General features: G+C 58.0%; 1 protein-coding gene across 8 annotated transcripts in view; it reads right to left on the reverse strand.

Moving 5' to 3' along the window:
* Nucleotides 1-17,995, reverse strand: part of ATP6V1C2 (ATPase H+ transporting V1 subunit C2) — a 46,435-nt gene extending 28,440 nt beyond the window's left edge. For 5 of the 8 annotated variants that reach the window (XM_051827832.2, XM_051827831.2, XM_051827830.2 and 2 more), the window contains exons 1-3: nucleotides 17,109-17,260; nucleotides 16,019-16,173; nucleotides 14,470-14,537 (exon numbers count right to left, since the gene is read on the reverse strand). In XM_051827832.2, the coding sequence (XP_051683792.2) occupies nucleotides 14,470-14,537; nucleotides 16,019-16,147 (197 nt within the window). In that variant the 5' untranslated portion in view covers nucleotides 16,148-16,173; nucleotides 17,109-17,260. Of the gene's footprint in view, nucleotides 1-14,469; nucleotides 14,538-16,018; nucleotides 16,174-17,108; nucleotides 17,261-17,452 lie in introns of those variants that run through there. The other 3 variants (XM_051827826.2, XM_051827827.2, XM_051827828.2) reach the window with 3 other exon arrangements.
* Between the last annotated feature and the right edge of the window lie 211 nt (nucleotides 17,996-18,206).

Here is an 18,206-nt window from a genome sequence, read left to right on the forward strand (position 1 = left end):
TTAGTGGCTGACATACACAGAACCTCCGTTTCGGGGCCAGCACTGTGGCTCAGTGGATTAGGCTGCTGCCTACAGTGCCAGCATCTCACATGGACACCGGTTTGTGTCCTGGCTGCTCCACTTCCCATCTAGCCCTTGCTTATGGCCTGGTGGAGAAGATGGCCTAAGTCCTTGGATCCCTGCACCCACGTGGGAGACCCGGATGAAGCTCCTGACTCCTGTCTGACCCAGCCCCAAGCTGTTACAGCCATCTGGGCCGTCTGTTACTGGCCACCAGTGAACGGAAGAAACTCTCGCTCTCTCTCCCCCGTCTCTCCCTCTCTTTCTGTAACTCTGCCTTTCAGATGAATAAAACGTCAAAAAATCTGTAAAATCTGTTTTGCAAGAGGAAAAGTTCTGTGGCTGGATGGGGCTGGCGGTGATGGTCGCGCAGCCCTGGGAATGTGCGTAACGTCTCAGAAATGGCTAATACGGAAATAAAGACATTTTTAAATAACAGGCAAAGAAACTTTGCAAATAAAGCACTGTGGGGCTGGTGTTGTGGGTTAAGCTGCCACCTGGGACGCCGCATCCTAGACAAGACTCTGGTTTGAGTCCCGGCTGCTCCGCTTCCTATTCAGCTCATGTGCTGGGAAAGCAAGATGGTCCCCGTCCTCCCGGGGTGGGGCTGCACGCGCCTGGCTTCGGCCTGGCCGCGTGAGGGCTGAGGTGGCCTGGGGGACACAAGAGCCCCGGCAAGCGGCCCACACTCCCCGGGTGGAAGCGCAGCCCACCGGCTCTGGAGGGTCATCCGTCAGTGAGCGGATTCACGGTCTACAGCGGAGGAGTGCCCGCTCCGGGGACGTGCTGGGGACGTCCACCCGACATCTTCAGGCCGATCGTCTCACCCAGCCATTCCCCTTCGAGGAATCCGTCCCCGTGCTACACGGGAGCGCGTGTGCAAGGACCACACACGTTCAGCTGCACACTGTCTGCGGTTGCAAAAAAAAAAAAAAAAGAAGCCGTCTCTGTGCCATCAAACCAGAGATCCTGCAACGTAGGGTCACCAGGAAGGCCTCTGTGTGCCGCACGGAAGCACAGGCAGCAAAAAAGGCAGCGAACTGTCAAAAGCTTACGCGTGTCTGTATACGCACAGAAAAATCTGGAACAGCTGAAATAACGCTCTCTGGCGTGTGGGACTGCAGGGGTTAGCTTGGGTTCCTTTTAAAAACAGCAAGCGCATGTTCATAATAAAGTCACCTGTTGAAATCAAGACAAGTGCATGCTGCCCAGGATCCGACCATCACTGGGGCAGTCATCCACAGGGACCAGGGGAGAAACTGAGTGACAGGAGTGGGCGGAGGGAGGGCACTCCCCAGGTGCGAGACACCACGAGCAGGACGCACAGGCTGGGCAGCCAGACACCTGGGGCCGGAGAGGGGGACAGGTGACAGGGGGCGGCGCGCAGCCTCACGTATCTGCCTCGTGTAGCATGAAACCACACATCCCTTCCTTGGGAGCACCTCCGGGCTCCAGGGTGTCCACAGCGCCCCCTGCCTTTGGGATGGAGGATGGCCCCTGCAATCCATCGCCCCTCTGCACCCACCAGCCAGGAAGTTCCGCTGGGTGGGGCCCCAGGATTCTCCCGTGCCTGGGGTAGGGGCAGGGAGGCATCTGGGCAAGTGACTGGCACCTCGTGACCCAAGAGAGCAGCTGTCCCCCCATTCACCCGAGTCCAGCGACCCGAGGGCCCCAGCACAGAAGAGCAGCCTCCCAGACGCATGAAGACAGTTTCCAGAAGGTTCTATCCCCACTGCTGTGCACGGCGAGGCTGCCTGAGCCACTGTGCCGCACTGGGGCCTCCACCTCCCCAGCTGTGTCCTCCGCTCGCGGGAGCAGGGGTGGGGGCTCCTCCCTCCCGCTCTCTGCTGGACCAGAGCATCCGGGCTGTGGAAGGCAAGTCTATGCTCCTCCCTTTCTGGGGATTTTCCGGACAATTCCAGCAAAGAAAAAAAAAAAAAAAGGATAGGCTTGGCTGGTGCACTCATCTCGGGGAAGGCAAGCAGGTGCGAGGGCAGAGTTTCCAGTTTCGAAGCAAGAACAGTAACCTTGACCGAAGCACTTTCTACAGATGGATGTGAATCAACAAACCAGGGGACCGGGACACTGGGATGCAAGACCTCGTCCCAGGCCACTTCACTGGTGGCCATGGCATGAGCTAGCGCCGAGCCCCACCCCGGCCCTGCCTCTACCCTGTCCCCGGCCAGCCCCCCAGTGCCTGTGGGTGGGAGGAGCCACACCTGGGCGCTCCACGCTGGCCCTGGTGACTCACCGAGCCCCTGGGCACCCCACCCCAGCCTTTGTCCCTCTGCTTCCTCCTGGCCACAGGACAATGAAATCAACCAGCCCGCAGCCAAGTCATCAGGAAAATGTGCCCAGAGAGCAATTACGTGACTTTCCTTTCATGCAAACAAAGGCCGATGAGGCTCGGCTGGGGGGACTCCTGGGCACGCGCGAGCCCTGCTTTAAGCTCACGCTCGCTGGACGCTGGAGGCGGGGAGAAGCTGGCCTTCCAGGGTTCCCGCCGCACGTCCCCCCAGGCACTCAGCAAAGTACCCTCCGCACACAGACACAGCCCTCTCCGGCAAAGTTGGGAACACGGGGTGCATTCCCCCACTTCATAACCCTGGCCCTCCGAGAAAACACACCCGGCAGGGGAGGGGGTGAGCATGAGAGGCGTCGCTGGTGTAGACAGCACACGACCCCCCTCAGCATCCGGGCACCTCCAGAGTTGCCAGACGGCCCACCAAGCAGCGCAGCCACTGCGCCCCCAGTGGGGCCCTGCTCACACAGTGAGACCGCAACGCACACAGTGAGCGGGACACCGCCCCTACCCACCCCTGCAGTGCGGCCCGCAGCCCACCCAGGCAGTGCCTGAGCAAAGGCCAAGAGGTGGCAAATCACAAAAACAGACCTAAGAATGGAAAACGTTACGTTCCCGCACAGGCGAGGGTGAAGCCACCTCTTGTGACGCCGGCATCCGATATCGGAGCACTGGTTCAAGTCCCGGCTGTGCTGCTTCCCGCTAACCCTCCTGGGAAGGTAGCAGAGGATGGCCCAAGCGCTTAGTCCCCTGCCGCCAACGTGGAAGCCCCCAGGGAGTTCCTGGCGCCTGGCTGTGGCAGCCATCTGGGGAGTGAAGCAGCAGATGGAAGATCTCGCTCGCTCTCCTATGTCGCTCTGCCTTCCAAGTAAATCATGTACATGTAACTTATGTACAGGTTACATTATAGAAATAAAATGTTTTTTCTCGCATCATCACGCGTCATTCTCATCTTGCCAGGTAAAAGGACAAAGCTTCTTAAAGACACTGAGCTGCTGGGAGGCAGACCGTGTACTTTCTTGCAACTTCATAGAGATAACTGAGCCAGATATGCGAGGAATTTAAATAGCTTGACTAGGGTAACGAGAACGCAGACAAAGCATTATGCAAAGCAGCTAATTAATTACAAAATTAGAGTCTAATTATAATAGGAAGGAGGACGTACAAAACACAGTTGAAATCACCACACAGGGTCACACCCAGACAGAAGCCAGGAGCCTCCCCCATGGGCAGACGGGATCCAAGTACTAAAGTCATCATCTGCTGCCTCCCAGGGTGTTCATTAACCAGCAGCTGGACTGGAAGTGGGGAAGCCAGGACTTAGCGCAGTGGCTTGATGCTCTGTGCCATGATGCCCACCCCACACCCTAAGAGGCTTTTTAAGAATAAAAAGATGGGGCCGGTGCTGCGGCATAGCAGGTAAAACCGCCACCTGCAGTGCCAGCATCCCATGTGGGCGCCAGTTCAAGTCCCAGCTGCTCTTCTTCTGATCCAGCTCTCTGCTATGGCCTGGGAAAGCAGCGGAAGATGGCCCAAGTGCTTGGGCCCCTGCACTCATGTGGGAGACCCAGAAGAAGCTCCTGGCTTTGGTTTGACCAAGTTCCATCCATTGTAGCCATTTGGGGAGTGAACCAGTTGATGCAAGCGCTCGCTCGCTCGCTCTCTCTCTAACCCTGCCTTTCAAATAAAATAAATCTTAAAAAAGGAAACACGTCAGCACTAAAGAACAGTTGTTACATACACAGGCAACTCCAAAAACAACGTGAGATGGCAAAACCCAGGCACTTGCATAAAAACCCTGCAAATGCGAACATCATGGCGACAGGAAGCAGATCCGCTCAGACCAGAACTCCGTGGGGTAACGGGTTTTTACACTATCTGGATTGCGGTGCTGGTTTCACATGTATACATGCCAAAACTCAGGAACCCAATCATAAGCCTTAAAACTCTGCCATTATTTCATGTCCTTTATGTCTCAATGAAGCCATCTGAAAAACAAAAATCTGGGGCCAGTGCTGTGGCATAGCAGGTGAAGCCACCGCTTGTGACACCAGCATCCCATATGGGCGCCAGTTCAAATCCCAGCTGCTCTGCTTCCAATCCAGCTCCCTGCTAATGCACCTGGGAAAGCAGCAGAAGATGGCCCAAGTCCTTGTGTCCCTGCACCCACATGGGAGACCTAGACAGGGCTCCTGGCTTCAGCCTGGCCCAGCCCCAATCATTATGGCCGTTTTTGGAGTGAACTAGGAAATGGAAAATTTCTTTCTCTGTCTCTCCCTCTCTGGTACTCAGCCTTTCAAATAAATAAATCTTTAAAACTCAAAAAATTAACAAAGATCCAAATGTCTGATAACACACTGTAGTAGAAAAGCTCATAAAAATATTGGGGTTCTGGGTCTGGCACTGTGGCATAGCAGGTTAAGCCTCTGCGTGCAGTGCCGGCATCCCATATGGATGCCGGCTTGAGGACCAGTTGCTCCTCCACTTCCGATGCAGCTCTCTGCTATGGCCTGGGAAAGCAGAAGATGGCCCAAGTCCTTGGGCCCCTTTACCCGCGTGGAAGACCCAGAGGAAGCTTCTGGCTTCCGATCGGCACAACTCCGGCAGTTGCAGCCAACTGGGGAGTGAACCAGCAGATGGAAGATGGAAGTGCGCGTGCGCTCACTCGCTCTCTCTGCCACTCTCGCTGCCTCCCTCTCTCCTTCCCTCTGTGTAACTCTGACTTTCAAATAAATAAATAGTAAGAAAAAAATATTGGGGTTCTACTTTATTGCTGATGTATATGCAAAAGAGGCACCCCCCCAAGATGAGACATCTGGCATGATGTGCCAAAGGCATCTGACCCCAGGACCCTGCAGCTGACCTCCGAGAATTCACACTGCAGAAACTCCTACACGTGTCTACAAAGAATAACACCAGATACTCCTGCACGTGTCTACAAAGAACAACACCAGATACTCCTGCACGTGTCTACAAAGAATAACACGCGCGTACGAGACACAGTGCACCTGCTTCCCAGAGTTGGTAGGCCGGCATCCACCACCAGCTCCACGGTAGCTCCACGGCAGGAAGCTGGTCGCTTCCCAAAGGGAGCTTGCAAAGTGTGCCGATGGGAAAGCCTCCCCGGATACGTATTTTTTAAAAAGCAAAATGCAAAGCAACCTACGTGAACTACAACTTCGTGTCGTAAGAGAACACACGAGAACACGTCCCGGAAGTTTCCCGAGTTTGTACGAAGAGGCACTAGAGATTCATCCAAGCAACTCAGAAAACAGGTTTCCTAAGAACGTGGGGCCGCCCAGAAGGGGGAGAACCCAAGGGAGCCTTCTCCTTTGTGAGCCTTTGATGTTGTTTTATCTTCCATGCATATGGAACAAGTCACTATTCAGGTAAAAATGCAACAAAAAGAAACTTTATCATAAGCTCTTAAATACCCACTCAGCGTCCCCACCCCTAAGTTCTTAGAAGCCGCGCAGGGCTCTGGGGCAGGCTTGTGGCACAGCAGTTAAGTCGCCACCTGGGAGTCCGACGTCCCATATCAGAGTGCCTGGGTTCAAGTCCAAGCTCCACTTCCAAGTCCAGCTTCCTGCTAATGCCCACCTTGGGGGTCAGCTCAAGTACTTGGGTCCCGGCCACCCACGTGGGAAACCAGAATTGAGTTCCAGGAGCCTGGCCTCCCCATGACCAGCTCTGTCTGTCGTGCGCATTTAGGGAGTGAACCAGCAGCTGGAAGATCTTTTGTCTCCGTCTCTCTCTGCCTTTCAAATGACAATAAACCCACAAATTATTTTAAAAACCCTGTGCTATTAAAAAGAGAAGTGGTGCCTGAGGGACTAACAGGATAACGGCTAAGGTGCTGGCTGGCACCCAGGCCAGCATCAAAGCCCTCAAAGTGTGGCTCCCTGCCACCTGCCACACAACCTGCCCCATCACAATCTCTGGGCGGGCGGGTGGGGGGCAGGACCTGCATTTTTAAAGATCCCCCGAGAGACCCCACAGGCGCTAACAGCTCCAGCCCCAGCGCGCCCTGTGTGTGATCAGCAGAGCCGCCCAGCACCAGCCACATCGTCCCCGCTTTCCCGGGGTTTCAATTCCACAGGCAGGGACAGGGAGACGTGGCAGGTGGAATGCAGAGAATGAGGACAGGTGACCGAGAGGGACCGGGCCAGCCAGCTCTCCAGAGGAGGTGCCCTTTACACCGAGATCTGGAAGACAAGGAGGAGCCGCTCCACCAGGCTGGGAGGCAGGTGGGGGCCTTCCGGGCCCAGGGAACACCTTGTGCACAGACTCCAGGCAGGGCAGAGCCGGGTGGCCGGGAGAACAGGCCAGCGGGCCAGGACGCAGGATGCAAGCAGCTGCCCTGATCCCTCCCAGCTGGATGGCAGGATCAAAAGCCTGGATTTATTTTTTCAACTTTAAGATTTTTTTTAAACTTATTTGAAAGGCAGAGTTGGAGAGTGAGTGTGAGAGAGAGAGCGTGCAAGAGCACACATCTATCCACTGGTTCACTCTCCAAATGGCCACAATGGCCAGGACTGGACCAGGCTAGAAGCCAGAAATTCCATCTGGGTCTCCCACGTGGGTGGCAGAGGCCCAAGTACCTGGGCCATCCTCTGCTGCTTTCCCAGGTGCACTAGCAAGGAGCTGGATCGGAAGAACAGCGGCTGGGACTGGAAGCAGCGCCCATGGGCTGCCCGCATCACAGGTGGCGCTTTAACTTGCTGCACCACAACGCCGGCCCCAAGAGCCTGGGTTTCTCGCTGAGTTGCTGAGGGCGATGGAAAGTCACACGAGGGTTTTTAAGCAAGGGTCATGTGATTTTTATAAATCATTCCAGCTGCGGTGCGGAGAGAGGATGAAAAAGGAACAGGGAGATGGCCGTGTCCGGAGGCCACTCAGAGGGAGGTGCAGGACAGGGTGCCGAGGGGTAGAGGGATGCGGGACAGGGTGCCAAGGGGCAGAGGGACGCAGGACAGGGTGCCAAGGGGCAGAGGGACGGGGGACAGGGTGCCGAGGGACGCAGGACAGGGTGCCGAGGGGCAGAGGGACGGGGGACAGGGTGCCGAGGGGCAGAGGGATGCAGGACAGGGTGCCGAGCGGGTGCCACAGGGCTCGGCCCCTCCTGATGTCCCGTGTGGAGGACTGGACGGGGAGGTGGTGCCCAGGACGTGTGCCCGAGAACCAGGGCCCTTGCCTAAGCTGACAAGGAGACTGCACTGGGCAAGTCCTCCACTGAGGACGGCGTTTGCTTAGAACCCAAGGCCCGACGCCAACCGACATCCGAGAACGGCCCTCGAAGGCAGGCACTGAGCTCTTGAAATTAAGGACAGCCCCAATGACTGCCATCGGCTCCAACTGAGAAGGGCACCAAGCCGGTGCCGTTAAGAGGAAGGAACTAGGCTGAGATCCGGGGACCCCTGGGCCCCCAGGGACCTAGGCAGGGTCCGGGACAGAAGAGCCTCAGATGAATTTCACCTCCAAACAGAGATTTCACAACGTGGCCTGGGGCTGGCCCTTACTCCGTGCGTGCCATACCTGAAGTGGCTGGCCGACATTCCTTCCTCCCGAGCTGGCCAGACTCCTGCTTTGGGGAGAGCTGTTGGGAAAGCCTGGCCAATTCTGGGTCACCTAAGGCAATCGGAGACTGCCCCGGCAGGGCCTCCACCGAGGGCTGGAGGCGGCGGAGGCAGGGGACAGCTGCTAATTGCCACCTGTCACCGGCCTCTGACAGCCGGGGTGAGGAAATTGGGACAGCCAGGCTGCGGCCTGACACCTGAAGACTATATGATCCTGCACGAGTGACGTCACTCTGTGGACATCCATCTTCTCCTCTATCAATCACTGGCGGTGGCCAACATAGGGAAGTGGCAAGCATCAGGTGGCGTGGAACCCAAGACCCAACAGAACACACACGGCAGCGCTGGGGAAGAGAAACAAGGGCTAGAATGCCATTTGATGCTAAGGTGCTAGCGGTATCTAAGTCTGCCATCACCGACAAGCATCCGAGCCCCTGGAAGAAAGCAAGTAAGAGCAAAGGGGCCACATGACCACACGCCTGGGAACCCGAAGCAGCTGACAAGCCACAGAAACCACGGGGGAATTTCACACCTGTGGCAACTCATGAACTGCACATGTGAGAACCCCCCCCCCCCCCCTGCGCGCACCAACAAGCAGGTAGCGAAAGCAAGGACAAAAATGGCTCATTCCTAACAGCAACAAAATACAACGATGAACAGCTGGGGCAAGACCTTCACCGCCGACAGCCACAAGGCTGCATTAGAGGACCAGAACTGAGCCAGTGCTAAGTGAACGGGGCAGGGGGACAGGTGGAATTGTCAAAAGCCCCCAACAAGAACTCCACCAGCCACAGACCGGGCTCTGCCAGAGCCGCTCAGGGTACGGCCTGTTTTTTTTTCTAATCTCTGCTTAGCAGATATCTCAAAGTAAGATCTTAAGATTGGTACATATTTGCATTGGATTATGAATGTGTACGTGTGTGCAGTTTTTGTTCTGTTTTACCAAGGGAAGAAATAAATAAAACTCTCATTTCTGGGCAGAAGAACCAGAGTTCAAGTGGAACTTTCCATTTCCTTCTACGCTGTTTGATTTTTCTAAATGTGCAAAATGCCTTACTGCTTTCCTTAATGTCAACAGTTACCCACGCAATGACAAGACCTGGATAAGCGTCTGGATTAAGAAATGATTCGAGGGGCAGGCAGCAGGCACAGCAGGTCAGACGCAGCTTGGGACGTCGGCATCCCGGCTCCGCTCCCGACTCCAGCTTCCTGCTAACACACGCCCTGGGAGGCAGCAGGTGATGGCTCAAGCGCTTGGATTCCTGCCACCCATGTGGGAGACCTGGATGGAGTTCCAGGCTCCTGGCCATAGCCTGGCCCAGCCCCAGAGACTCTGGGCACTTGGGCAATGAACCAGCTGAAAGAGGAGGTCTGTCTGTCTCTGTCACTGTTTCAAATGCAATGAAAACATTCAGAACCCTGAAGAGCTGCCAACAACCGCCGAGGTGGGAGAAGGGCTTTTCGCTCCCTTTAGCTGTCAGTTCTGGCCATCATGGTGAGAGCTTGAAGTCCCCACAAGGCCCAGGACACAGGGCCCAGCTGGGGCAGGTGGCCACAGAAAGACCATTGATGCTAAGTTGGCAGACTCAAGCTCTCTTCTCTCCTCTGCTACCCCGCCCACCCTGCTCCTTCTAGAAGCTTCTGGGGGGGGGCTGTTTCCCCACGTGGATCATGAGGAGCTCGAGTTAGATCTCCCAGGGCCCACCCAGCTCCGGCAGCCCAGGATCCTTTCACTCACTAAGTCAATCAAGGGTCCATGTTGTAGCAGGTGCTGGGGATCTAACTGAGCAGAACGGCCTTGCGGAGCTGGCTGCCTAGCAGGAAGACAAGGATGATTGAAAAGGTTCCAGCCTGCTGCGGCCCCGGAGCAGGGGAGCACAGGCGGGCTTGGGAGAGGGCAAACCTGCACATCTGGGGGCAGGGGAGGTGTTAGAGGTGAATGGGAGCACCGGCACCGCGGCTCACTAGGCTAATCCTCCGCCTAGCGGCGCCGGCACACCGGGTTCTAGTCCCAGTCGGGGTGCCAGATTCTGTCCTGGTTGCCCCTCTTCCAGGCCAGCTCTCTGCTGTGGCCAGGGAGTGCAGTGGAGGATGGCCAAGTGCTTGGGCCCTGCACCCCATGGGAGACCAGGAGAAGCACCTGGCTCCTACCATCAAATCAGCGCGGTGCGCCGGCCGCGGCGGCCATTGGAGGGTGAACCAACGGCAAAGGAAGACCTTTCTCTCTGTCTCTCTCACTGTCCACTCTGCCTGTCAAAAAAAAATAAATAAATAAATAAAGAGGTGAATGGGAGCAGGAGCGGTGGGAGAGGTCTGAGTCCACCTCATGGAGAGGGGGAGAAAGTTCACACACACACACACACACACACACACGGCAGCCCTGCCAAGCAGCTCAGAGCGACCCCGGAAGCACACAGCACACACAGCGAATGCGGCGAGACCACACACAGTCGACCCGAATCCGATCCTCTTGTCCAAGCCCAGGAGGGAAGCTGTGCCCCTTAAGAGAGTCCATTGGGAGAACCGACTTCCGGGCATCACTCAGCAGCCACCCACACTCCCAAACATCATCTTTGATCAGCCAATCCTCAGCCAACCTCAGGGGGCCACGTGGCTCAAGAAAAAGCCACCAGCCACTCCGTAAGACGGGGCAAGTGACAGTCGGCGTGCGCCACGGGCAGCAGCTGAACGCCAGGTGCCGTGGAATGGAATATTTCAACTTGCATCGCACAGCGGGCTCAGACACTGAGCCGACTCCCACGTCCAGCAAGGGGCGGGCATCCTTCTAGATACAATCATGGCGGGTCGGTGTCTGAGTGTTCGTGAATGACAGTGTCAGTGAGAAGGAGTAAATTAGCAAAGGGAGTGCTGGGGGAATAAATCAAGAAAGAATGGGGAAGCTTTCGTAAGCAAAAGCTGCCTTCCAGCTACATGGAAAAACACTCTCCAGTGCCCCAGTAAATAAATAATAAAAGGATACGGAAACAATACACCTTGAAAACCCTCGTCCCTCCTCTGTTCTCCTGGGCAGAAGCGGTGCCGACAGGTTTAGGCAGCCTGGGCTGCGGACCCAGCCAGCGCTTATTTATCTAATAACACGGGAGTGAATTTCAAAGAATCGGGGAGGGCATTTCAAGGAACTGCCATGCGGGCTCTGGAAGTGTTAGTCCACCCATTGTTTCGCCTGAAGCTCCACGTTAACTCTTAAGATGCTCTGACCCTTGGCCAGACAGAAGTTTGAAGCAAGGGCTGGGGTGCCTGGGTCTCCGCTTTCTTCTTTTCCCCCCCAGACAGGAAGGCTCCTGAGAACGCACACCCACGAGGAAAGCTGCAACCACGCAAGCCAATCTGCATTCTTATCACACCCGCTTCCTATTTTAAAACCACTTGAATTGCTCCGGTCCAACCAAGGGTTTCACAACGTAGCCACGACCTGGCTCGCTACACCTCCATCGCAAGCACCTGTACCTACAAAGAGGTACCAACAAAGACTAACGTGTACACACACACACACACAGAGTCAACAACAACAACAAGAAACTGAATGGAAGCAATCATTTGAGAGCACAGAACTCCAGAGCTAACAGGCGCTTAGGGAGTAAGGAGGAGGATGAAGGACTTGCCCGAGGGGAGACAGCTGGCAGCCAAGACTGAGCTAGAAAAATAAAAACGGACCGGCTAGGAGAATTCACACTGCTTCAGCCAGGGCTGTCAGGGCTGGCCCAGGACTCATGGGACAACCGCCTAAGGTGGTGGAACTGGCCTTGCGTGGGTTGGGGTTGTCGGATTATCTCGTTACTGTGTCTTCACAGCCAGCCCATGAGTCGTACATGGCCATCACACCTGCTGCGGCGCAGAGCAGTCCAAGAAAGGAGTGGACATTCAGGCAGCAAGCCGCTGCTCCCTGGAGGCTAGCAGGCCTGGGAGTCGGCATCCAGACTCGGCAGTATCCCCCGAGTCTCCTCTGAAGGCAACGGTGGGCACTGTTGCCCCATTTTATGGACACAAAAGCCAAAGGTTTGTTCTCTTCCTCCAAGACTGCCTTCGTGCGCGCCAGTCCAGCACCCACACAGCCTCCGTGGCTAACCACGCACACCTGCCGTGCGTGGGGGACGGACGTGGATGGCGACAGAACACAAAGCCCAGTCCTTAGCCCACGGTCCCCATCTGCAGATGGGCAATTCTCCACCTGTGTTCACTAGACTTCCTCTTTATACACTGTCCTTACAAATCCATTAGAAAAGACAGAAGCAGCCACAATGGCATTCCACTGAGAAGGGACTGCATGTGTCAGAGGCCCTGAAAATCCACAATCGCATTCAAGCTCAGAGAGGCAAGAGGCAGCTTGGTGGGCGTCACATCCAGCCCGCTAGGGCTGTCTCCTGGATCTTTAATGAAAATGAAGACACCTGGAGAACAAGATTTTCACCTGCACTAAAACAAGAGGTTATTATCATCACCACTTAAGATCTACCTGCTATGGAGGCAGTGGGCGTTTAGCATAGCGGGCTACAGCTGCATCTGGGGCTGGCACTGTGGCGTAGCAGGTAAAGGCGCTTGTGGATGCCGGTTCGAATCCCGGCTGCTCCACTTCTGCTCCAGCTAGTGGGGGATCCCCTCCCCTGCTATCCCTGTGGGAGACCCGGATGAAGCTCCTGGATTTAGCCTGGCCTTCGCAAACATCGGGAGAGTGAGGGAGAGGGAGAGAGACAGACAGACACCTGCATCCCCCATGGGAGTGCCTGGGTTTGAGTTTTGATTCTGGCTTCTGAATCCAACTTCCTGCCAACGCAGCCCTTGACGGCAGCGACACTGGCTCAGGTAAGCAGGCTCCTGCCACCTGCGTGGGAGACCCACCTCGTGTTCCCAGCTCCCAGCTGCAGCCCTGGCCCAGCCTCAGCCATTGTGGGTGCTCAGAGTGACCAAGTGGATGGGAATGCACTCTCTCAAATGGTAAATATTTTCTTACAACTCCCTGGTAGATAAGTTACAGCAAACCCACAGGACGTATTACAGGGGGACAGCACATAGCTAATGAGATCAGAAGTTCAAAATGGGCTGCACTGTGGCGGAGTGAGTTCAACTGCCACTTGCGACAACGGCACCCCACATCCTGGGTTTGAGTACTGCGTGCCGCTCTCTGCTAATGCACCTGGAGAAAGCAGGGGCACATGGCCCAACTACTTGTGTCCCTGCTACCCACATGGGAGACCAGGCTGCAGCTCCTGGCTCCTGGCTTCAGCCTGGCCCAGCCATGGTAGTTGTAGTTATTTGGGGGGTGACCCAGAAGATAGAATACTTCTCTCTCACTCACTCACTCTCACTCTGCCTTTCAAATAAAAAAAAAAATTGAAAATATGCAGGGAAAAGTTACAAAATACACACAATGTGGCCTTTTATTACTGCAGATACACAAAATAACATCTATGTGTTGAAACAATGGAAAGCACCTATGACAAACACAATTAGCAATGGTCCTCTCTGGGTGGCGTGATTATGGGTGCTGTGTGTTTTCTCCTCCATACTATTCTGCAGTCTACACGTGATTTCCAGGTTCGTGATCATGTGTTAGAAGGACAGGTGATCCCAAGACACCCCCACATGCCTAGCCCCTTCTGGTGGAAGTGTGCCCGGGAGCAGCTGCCTGCAGGGGAGACACAGGTCCGCGTGAGCGTGAGCTTTCACCTGCGTGTACCGTGTGCCCGGCATTTCCACCTGCAATTATTCCACTCCTACGTGTGCACAGGGAAGCAGGGAAAGAACACACATTGTGCGTAATAGCAAAAGACTGGGAACTTCAAACAGCTGGGGTCCCAGCCGGGAGGACATTGCCGTGGGCTGGCTGAAACCACCTCAAGAACACGTGGTCGAAAAGAACCAGGCAAGACGCAGAACATGGCCAACGTCTGGATGGTGGGGCTTTTAAGGCTACAGTCATACTCACCTGCACCTGGGTAGGCGACCCCTGGAAGGCGCGCCTGGAAAGTTAACACTAACGCTGCCCCGCAAGAGGGGACAAGGAGGGCGAGGGGGACAAGGACAGAGGACGAGGGGACAAGGAGGACGAGGGGGACAAGGTTAGAGGACGAGGGGGACAAGGTTAGAGGACGAGGGGGATAACAGACGAGATGGCGGATGAGAGGAAAAGTGAATTTGCACGGTGTATCTGTCCTTCTGCACTGTGACTTTTTTTTTAGAATGTGTGTGTTACTAAAACACATGCTTGATGAGCAGTGGTGGACAAACACCCACGGCTTTCTGTAAGCCTTTCGGTATCTATGCATGGTGTTTGCGGGCCGCAGACAGGCCCTTCCAAAATGCTGCCTGTGGCAACCAAAACCACAGCAGGAAACCAGCAGGATCCCGCCGAGCCCGGAGCCCCAGGCGGGGCCGCCTGCCCTTTCCCCTGCTCTCCGGGCCTGCCTGCGTGGACACGAGTCCATACTTTGATTCGGCCAAAGCAGGAACCCTGTGTCCTCTGACCACAAGGTGCAGTTCTCACTTGTATGCAGTAAACAAGAAGTATTTTACCTTTCAGCAAAGGCATCCAGCTTCCCCAACTCGTCGGAGAGACCCACCAGGGAGTCCAAGGTCCCCACCTAGAGAGATCATGTTAGAGGACTAGTTAGAGGACTACAGTGGCGGGGGTGGTGGGGGAGCATGCACAGTGGGGGCCGTTGCGGGGGGAAGTTCAGCATCAGCACAGGTCACTCCAATTCATCTTGAGTCACCTGCTCTTGGCCAACAGCCACGCTGGAAGTGGGGAGAACTCTCAGTGGAAATGAGTAGTTGCCAACAGATAAACTGTCACATCGCTGCCACAGGGGGTCGCCTAGGTCATGACCCCAGGGTGGCTCAAGTCCTCTTAGATGGGCGGTCCTGTGTTCACCCGAGTAATCCTCACAGCTGAGAGAGACAGCAGAAAGCAAGTTCGAGAAGCAGTCATTTCTGAAAGCCCCCCTCCCACAGGAAACCCACGAGTCTCTGCTGCTCCTCGTAGCAGTCTGGCTGGGGGAGGGCAGCTTTGCATTCCACTTCACCCATCAACAGGTCCCTTCTCTGCACGCGTGACTTACGACCCGCTTTTCCAGTGTGGAAGTGCTTACGGGATCCAGAATTGGCCTGCAGGGTTCTCTCACCGCACTGGAAAGCCTAACTAGGGGGTGGTAACCCCACCAGTAATTAGGGAATAATGAAGCCGCTCCTTCTCAAGCAACCAGATCTAAGGCGGCTGCAGCAGAGACCAGGGCTGTTTTCATCCCTGTGCCCCTCGGAGGCCAGCACAGTGCCCCACACCTGGAAAATGATGGGCGGCAGCTGAACTTGGCATTTGCCGCGCCTGCCCGAACAAACAGTGCCGGCTTCAAAAGGCAGCCGGATTTGGGTTCAAAATCTGCTGCTGCCCCTGGCCGGCTCGGCCACCCTGATCACCATTCAGCTCCCCTCAGCCTGCCCCAATCCAGTGAGTGGGAGCTGGGATGATGCCAGGCGATGCCGTGAAAGGACTGGCGGGGCAACACCAGGGAGCTGCCGTAACTGCCGGCAGACGGGCAGACCCAGGCCTGAGCCAGGAAGATCCGGCCGTGGTCTCCTGGGCTTTGGTACCACCTGCGCCTCTTCCCCCACCCCCGCCCCCAGTGCACTGCACCTGCATGGCGGTGGGGGGCACACTCCAGGCCCCAGGCACCTGCGTACAATCTTCAGAAGCCCACTCTTTGTGAAGTGAGAGGACTGTCCGCATGTTGCCTCTCTACGCACGTCTACACTACAGGCAGGTGTTCCTAGAGGGTGCCGATGTAACAGAACCCCAGGCCCAGCGCGGGTGATGTCTTGGCACTTCGGGAAGCATTAGGAGCTGTCCCCCACGACCTTCTCCCCAGCTTCACCCTCGGAAGCCGGTGGTTCCAGTCCACGGGGGCCACAGTAAATGCAGGGCCACAGCAAGTGGGGAGACCACAGGCTCCCAGTGGCTCCTGGACACCCACATCCCTGCCCTGTTATCTTGCAGGCGGGATTCCGCGCCCTCTCCATCACCCCCTCCAGCCCCCATCACCCGCCGCCTCCTCCCCAGGACTCGTACCTTGAAGTCCGGAATGGCGAATTTCGTATTGTAGGACAGGTTGGACTTGGAGGTCACCGTATTCAACCTCTCCAAGGCTTGCAAATTCTCCTTATCGCCAGGGGCAGAAATTAACCAAAACTCAGACATGTTCGCCGTCTTCTCCTATCCAGTCACTGGCCGGATCCCAGGCGCACACAGACAGGGACAGAGCGGGAATGCGTCAGAGAGCCCTTGCCATCACCCCGCGCCGCGCCGCGCCGCGCCGCGCGCCCCTCTGCGGCCTCGCCTCTGACCTTCCAGCGCGGCCACTGGAGCGCCAAGGACAGCCAGGGGTTCAAAGCACCGAGCTTATCTCGGCCCGGATGCCCTCAGAGCTCCTCCACCTGGGGGCGGCTGGGACTGGAATGAAGGCGCAGGGGAGGAGAGGCGGGTCCTCGCCCGTTTCCCGCTCCCGCGCGCAGCACGGCCTGGGCACCCTGCGGCCGTCCGCCGTGCCCCGGGGCCCCACGCGGGCCGGGGTGAGAGGAGCTACGGGGGTCACGCCTGAGCGCCAGGCCAAGCCCCGGGGCCTAAGCGGCCACCCGCAGATGCGTATCGGACCCACAAACACACTTCGGACGCCCGCGTCCCCCTTCAGAACGGGGAGCCGCAGGGGCCGCTTCGGTCTCCGTCCGTGGGGCGAGCCGTGCGCCCCGCGCCGCAGCCCGCGCGTGCGGCTCCTTCAGACGCACGCTCCACGCACCGCGCCCCTCCCCGGCGCGGCTCCGGACGGAAAACAGGAGCGAGAAGCGGCGGAGGCAACTTTCCCCTTCGCACGCCCGGGCTCTCTCCAACCCGAGAACCCCGCAGCCCAAACGCAGCCGCCTTCCGAACCGACTGCCCCGCCGACGGCCTGGGGACCACCGGCCCTGCGCCGCGGCTGCGGAGATGCCACCTGCCGGGTCCTCGGAGCGCGGGGCGTGGGTGCCGGACGCCGCCGACCAGGGAGAACGCGCGGGCGCCGGTGGACGCGGGGTCGCCCAGCGCGCCCCCACCTAGTCGCGGCTCCGAGGCCCCGCGGCCCGGCCCCCACCCGGCCTCGCGGCTCCACTGCGCCGCGCGTCCTTACCCGGAGCGGCGGGCGCGGGGCCGGAACGCACGGCCAGCTCCCGGGAGGCAGCGGCTTCTGCGGCCCCGCACGCCCCGCCCCGCTTTTTATCCCGGGCGCGGGAGGCGGCCCCGGCCCCGCCGGTCATTTGCATACGGGCCGCCCGCCTCCCGCGTCGGGCCCAGCTGGAACCCGGGGCGCCGTGCGGTCGGCGGCGGGAGGGGACGCGCAGCCCACGTGCTGGGCTCCAGGGCTTCCCTGAGACCCTGCGCGACCCCGCCCCAGGGAGCCGCGGCGGGGTGCGGACGACGCACGCCAGGCAGAGGCCGGGGGAGGGGCGCGGGCGCGGGTCCCTCGGGAATCACCTGTTCGCGGGCGCAGCCGAGGCCCGGGCACGAGACGGAGTTGCCCTGTGCAAAGCGACGCAGCAGGTTCCCGGCGTTGAGGAACGCACCTGTTGGGAGGAGCGGAGCTCTTCCTGTCGGCGTAGGCGCGGGTCGCCCCCGTGGCCCGGGAAACTCCCGCCCCGCCGCGCCCTGGCCCTGCGGGGCTCGGGGTCGCTGGCGTCTGCAGTCGAAAGCGGGAAGCCCAGACATCAGTGGGTGCTCATCGCATGCGAGACAAAACCCGAAATTACCGCGGGGCGGGGCGCCGCGGCATCCCCGTGCGCGCCGCCGCGGGCCGGTGGCTTCCCGACGAGGTCGCGGTCTCCGGGCCGCGCCCCGCGCTGGGCGTGGCCTCTCTGAGGATGGACTCTCCTGACCGCCCGGCGTCCGAGCTTTCGAATGCGCTCAGGTCCCGAAGGCGTGGCGGGGCGCGGGGTGGGGGACGCGAAGCCCCCGGCCCAGGACGGCCGGCGGCTCAGAAGTCAGAGGTGACGGTGCTGCGGCTCCGTGGCGGACCTGCACCTGCGCCGCGCGTTGGCTGCGGGGCCGAGGGCGTGCATTAGTCAGCTGGCCCTTGCAACACCTTTCTGGGAGAGGACACCTGAAACCAAACCCAGGGAGGGAGCGGCCGGTGTGACCGGGAAGCTGAGTGGTCCCTCTGGGACCTTGGCGCGTGCCGCTGTATCCAGCCCGGAGAAACAAGCGTGGAGCTGAGGGCGGATCTTAATGGCAA

This window comes from Oryctolagus cuniculus, chromosome 2 (assembly GCF_964237555.1).
Source record: "Oryctolagus cuniculus chromosome 2, mOryCun1.1, whole genome shotgun sequence".
Lineage (NCBI taxonomy): Eukaryota > Metazoa > Chordata > Mammalia > Lagomorpha > Leporidae > Oryctolagus > Oryctolagus cuniculus.